Source organism: Trachymyrmex septentrionalis, unplaced genomic scaffold (genome assembly GCF_001594115.1).
Source record: "Trachymyrmex septentrionalis isolate Tsep2-gDNA-1 unplaced genomic scaffold, Tsep1.0 scaffold178, whole genome shotgun sequence".
Classification (NCBI taxonomy): domain Eukaryota; kingdom Metazoa; phylum Arthropoda; class Insecta; order Hymenoptera; family Formicidae; genus Trachymyrmex; species Trachymyrmex septentrionalis.
In genome coordinates this window covers 719,837-725,515 of record NW_017304949.1, presented here as the reverse complement: position 1 = coordinate 725,515, position 5,679 = coordinate 719,837, and the positions used below count along the sequence as shown (strand labels likewise).

General features: G+C 28.4%; 1 protein-coding gene across 1 annotated transcript in view; it reads right to left on the bottom strand.

Annotated features, from left to right (window-relative positions):
• The window catches only part of LOC108746553 (trypsin-1-like), a 49,974-nt gene extending 44,563 nt beyond the window's left edge, over window positions 1–5,411 (bottom strand). The window contains exons 1-2 of the mRNA XM_018483398.1: window positions 5,281–5,411; window positions 5,138–5,223 (exon numbers count right to left, since the gene is read on the bottom strand). Coding sequence (XP_018338900.1) covers window positions 5,138–5,223; window positions 5,281–5,323 — 129 coding nt within the window. The 5' untranslated portion in view covers window positions 5,324–5,411. The remainder of the gene's footprint in view (window positions 1–5,137; window positions 5,224–5,280) is intronic.
• Window positions 5,412–5,679: the final 268 nt, after the last annotated feature.

Below are 5,679 nucleotides of genomic sequence, written 5' to 3'. Positions count from 1 at the left end.
AAAAAAAAAAATGTTTTGATTAAAAAATGAAATGCTCGATAAATACATGTGTTTAGTCGTAAAAGTTGCTATTACAATTAGATCTTATAAATTTGTTGTAGAATGTCGTAGTAGATAAAAATGGTGAAATATTAAATCTGTTAATATACAGAATAATAATAGAGATACAAAATCTGTTATAATGCGGAAAAACAGTAGAAATCATAAGAGCAAAATAAGTAATACAAATATAATAAAAGTATAAATTAATTTAAGTAATTGTAAAAATATAACGCGATTTGGAGTAAAAAGAAATGTTAATACAAGTTACCTTAGTAGAGACGTAGCATATAACAATATTGAAATAATTAAAATTAGTCAGAGTGTAAAAGATTGTAACAATATTGGAATAATTAAAATCAGAGTGTAAAAGATTATTAAAATACGAAGCAAAATTGCGACATCATCTCAATACAATCAATTGTTCTATACTATAAGGATATTATAACAAAGAGTAGAGAACATAAGCCAAGTCGGAAAGGGTAAACTATTGAGTTGTTCGGAAAGTAATTTCGTTTTTTCCCAACAGAGGACTTAATTTTACTTTTTCACAGCCAACTTCACACTTAAGCCGCATAATCATTATATATTTTGACAGCTGATATAGCAAGGCTTGCTTGTGAAAAGAGTTCGATTGATTCTACGCAGTAGTTTTTGGTTGGTGCCCTATGGAAATATGCTAAATATGGAAAGTGAAAAGCAGCATTTTCGGCATATTTTACTTTTTTCCTATCGAAAAGGTAAAAATGCTGTTCAAGCAAGAAAAAAATTATCCGATGTGTATGAAGAAGATGTATTGACAGAACGCCAGTGCCAAAACTGGTTTGCAAAATTTCGATCCGGCAATTTTGATGTTGAAGATGCACCACGTTCTGGAAGGCCAGTTGAAGCTGATGAAGACACAATAAAGGTATTAATTGATGCAAATCGGCGAATAACTCGTGAGATCGCTGAGAGATTAAATTTATCGAATTCGACCGTTCATAATCATTTGAAACGCCTAGGTTTAATTTCAAAGCTCGACATATGGGTTCCTCATGTTCTTTCGGAAAAAAATTTGTGCCGTCGCATTGACGTCTGTGATTTGCTTCTCAAACGTCAAGAAAATGATCCATTTTTGAAGCGCATCATCACTGGGGACGAGAAATGGGTTGTCTACAACAATGTTAAACGCAAGAGATCATGGAGTAAAAAAGATGAACCGGCTCAAAGCACTTCGAAAGCCGATATTCATCAAAAAAAGGTGATGCTATCTGTTTGGTGGGATTTCAAAGGAATCGTTTTTTTTTTGAGCTTCTACCGGACAACACAACGATCAATTCTGAAGTGTACTGTCATCAGCTGGACAAATTGAATGATTCACTTAAACAGAAAAGGAATTGATCAATAGAAAAGGTGTAGTGTTCCACCAAGATAATGCGAGACGATCATACAAGTTTGGTAACTCGCCAAAAGCTTTTACAGCTTGGATGGGATATACTGCCACCCCCATCATATTCTCCAGATCTTCTGATTTTTATTTGCACCTTCTGATTATTATTTGTTCCTACAAAATTTGTCTCTACAAAATTTTTTAGACGGTAAAACCTTTACTTCAAATGAGAAAGTCAAAAATCACCTGGATCAGTTTTTTGCCAGCAAAGAACAAAAATTTTATGAGCGTGAAATCATGCTACTGCCAGAAAGGTGGCAAAAGGTATTGGACCAGAATGGATAATATATAATTCAATAAAATATTTATTCACTATAAAAATCGTCTTTCATTTTCATAAAAAAAAACGAAATTGCTTTCCGAACAACCTAATAAGAGAGGGAAAGAATACGTAATTAGAAAGGGGAAGAAGATTGTATAATATGTAGGACTTATGAAGAGATTCCGTGTCATTTTGCCTATTAAAGCTCTGTCTTTGCTTCTTTATGTGAACCATTTCTGATACCAAACGTTTATTATATAATATAAAAGTTGACAATCTAAAATTCTAACGTCGTTCCAATTAAAATTGTGATTGAAATTAATACGGTGGTCAGTAATGACAGATGGAAATCCTATTTTTTTCTTCTTTATATCAGATATATGGTCCTATAATCTCGTATTTAACTTCCTCTTTATCTGATCAACGTAGCTAGCGTCACAATCGTCGCATTAAATCTTATAAACTACATCTTTGTGGGAAAATGTATTCAGTTGATGTTTGTCTCTTTTTATGCAATATTTCAAGGGATGAAATAAGTTAATTTGCAATTTAGATTAAGCGCAACAGGCATTTCCGAGACCAATTTAACATAAGGAACGGTAAAGAATTTATTTGTGTTTTTATTTTTTGGTGTATTTTTATCTGCAGTATTATTCTAGTATGTTAATTTAATCTATTTTGTATAGTGGAAAAAATAAAATGTAGAGAGTAATCATTGTCTAAAAAAATATGAATAATGTCACAAAAATTGTTTTGTTGAAAGCGAGGATGAGATAGCATTGTAATAAAATTTTGTCGACATTCATAATACTCGTAATACCTCTTAAGACAGATAGGGTGCAGGTAATATGAAAATTAAGAAATCTGCCTGAAAAGATTGTCTTATCTGTCAAAAATAATTCTGTTTTCGTCAATAATGATGGTCGTGTCCAAAAAATTCATTCTACCATTAAAACCTGTTTCCATACTGAATTGTAATCTTTCATCTAACGAATTAAAAATACTTTGAATGTCATTTATAGTGTCAGAAGGAGCTACAATAAAATGTCGTCGACGTATCGAAAATAGAAAAGAAGTTGTGTAGATAATCTTTCAATAGGCGAGATCTGTAAATCCTGTAAAACTATTTCCGCTATAATAATTTTATTGGCTTTTGCTTGCAATTTTATGTTATTATTTGTATAAAAGTTGTATAAAAATGTATTTTTAATACTGAATTTATTGTATGTGGCTCTTTTTAACATTATTTTTTTAATTTTATTACTTGAGCCATATTATATTATGTATTTTAAGTAAATAATACTAACACTAACAATATGTTATTATTTGTATAAAAGTTTTGATATTAACTGACAGCAGATTAAATCCCGTAACCAAATAAAGAATATAATCCAAGTGGTACTACCTTTAATTTTTGCACAATAAATCCTAAGTATATATTGTACATATCTTGGTATTCCTATTGAAAAATCTTCCTATTCCGATCCAAATAATTTTAACTGTTCTCATATGATTATTAAGATATTAAATTATATAGATATATTAAGATATTAATTACAGAAATTAAAGCTTTAAACGATCTAGTTGAATCTTAAATACTTGTATGATTCTTGTGTGAATTTATATACTACGTATGTAGTCCTTAGAAACTCGCGCCGAAAATGATTTTTCGATCTTAAAACGCTAACTCTACTAAACTACCACAGTAATATCACGAATTAAATTGACTAGCAATAGTATATACGAGTAAATTCACACAAAAATTATACAAGCAAATCCAGCTAGACTATTTAAGACTTTGATTTCTATACTTTGTGTTATCACATATACGGTCCTATAATATATTATATTATTTAAGATATTAAATTTTTATATTGCAATTCATTCAAAGACATTTTCGTTTCCAACCAAAGTAGTAGTTATTTAATTTTCCTTCAAAACATTATTCAAAACGTTATGAAAATTACAACGTTATATTACTTCCATTCAAGTGTTACCACAAAAAATTAAAGAAGTAAATACTTGGCACTGCTAGATCACAATATAATACAGTACTAAAAACATTAACGTAATATTTAGAATAAGAAAAATAAGAAACATTCTCTAAGATTAAAAGTATTCATCGTGTATCTAAGGTGTATCAAAAGTATGGAAATGGTTTAATATCCTGAAAGCAAAGCATTTTTGAGAAAAATGTTTCAAACAAAAGTTGTAGTTGGTTAGAAAGATCTATACATTGATCACATCCCCTTGACTTTGGATGGCGCCGCCAAGGTCAGGTCAAATTGATTGTTTGAAATGAAACACCCTATTTTTTTTATGCCAGAATCTAGTGTCAAGAGTTTTTCAAAACACTATAATAAAGTTATTGTATTTTTTATTAAGTACTTTTCGAGTTGTAATTAGGTTTGAAAGTTATGGTACTGTCGGCATTAACAAAGTATCCGACATTAAAATCTCTTAAATATTGTTCAGGATTATGTCTTAAATAATATTTGTTAGACCAATGGAAGTTGTTATTTTCATTTTTACACTAAGAACTCATTTTGATGTAAAAATAAAAATAAGAGATACAAAATCAAATCGATCAGATCAGTGAATAGATCATTTAAAACCCTACAACTTTTGTAGAAAACTTTTCAGAAATGTTTAGTTTACGGGACATTTCACGTTACGGGATTTTTTACTCACTCTGTATATTGAATAAATAGAATCTATATAAAGGAAAAATTAATTCCTTTATATTCTTTTATGTACATTTGTATGTACATAAAATCTATTCACCTATTTACATTATACATATATAGGTATATATAAAACGCAAAATATAAATATGTAAATATACATATATTTATATATTTACAGTTTACATTTTACACATGTGTATGTAAACATGTATATTTTACATATATATGTATATGTAAAATGTAAATATGTAAATAAATGTATAAATGTAAACAAAAGGATATAAAGAAATTTATTTGTTATATAGTCCTATTAAATCCAATACATAGTATTTCACTTCATAAACACTCTACAATAGCCTACACGATAAACCTTCTTTATTCTATAGTACAAGTAAAAGTTACGACTTTAATAATAATTGATTTTTATAAAAACGAAGAGAAATTCACAGCATGCGAATATATAATTTAGGAACAAAGTATCATATCATCGGAGACAAAGTTCAAATAAGAATTTTAAACTATATTTTTTTCTCTTTAAAGTGTTTTTAAAACATTTTTGAAAATTTTTTTATGATTACTTTTACTAAAGTCCTTAAATTTTTATGAATTGCGAAAATATAGCAAGCGTTCTCAAACTTACGAACGATAATGTGCATTTATTTACATTAACATTTATTTACATTAACTTGATATAGGTATGTAATCTTTCATCCTTACCATATAAGGAACTAAATCAATATTGGTGTCTAATCCATTAATGATCCTTTGTACTTCATTGTTCAAAGATCCGTAACACAAATATCCTGTTAGATATCATAATTTTAGATAATATTTATAAAATTTGCGATATAAATACTTACCCGCGAAATAGAAAAGAATAAATATGTAGAAACGAGAATTCATGTTAACGGTGAAAACGACACTGCTCGCTTTACACACAACGCATTGCACAACTAGTTATCAGCAAAAATTATCAAAGGACAAAGCGTTTACAGACATTTGCAATAGGAATATCTTGTTTATCACTATATGCATTTCAAAAATATAATGTTTTCAAGATAGATATGTCATAATAAATGTATATATTTTATCGAATCATTATTTTTATACTATAATGAGTAGTCGAATGTTACTAGCGGATACAGAGAGTATTTTTTTAAAGTCTGTTTGCAATCTTTGCATTATCCGTATAAATATAAAAAGATATCAAAATATGTATCTTTATATGAAATAAAGGACTAACTTTTTTTATCAAAAAA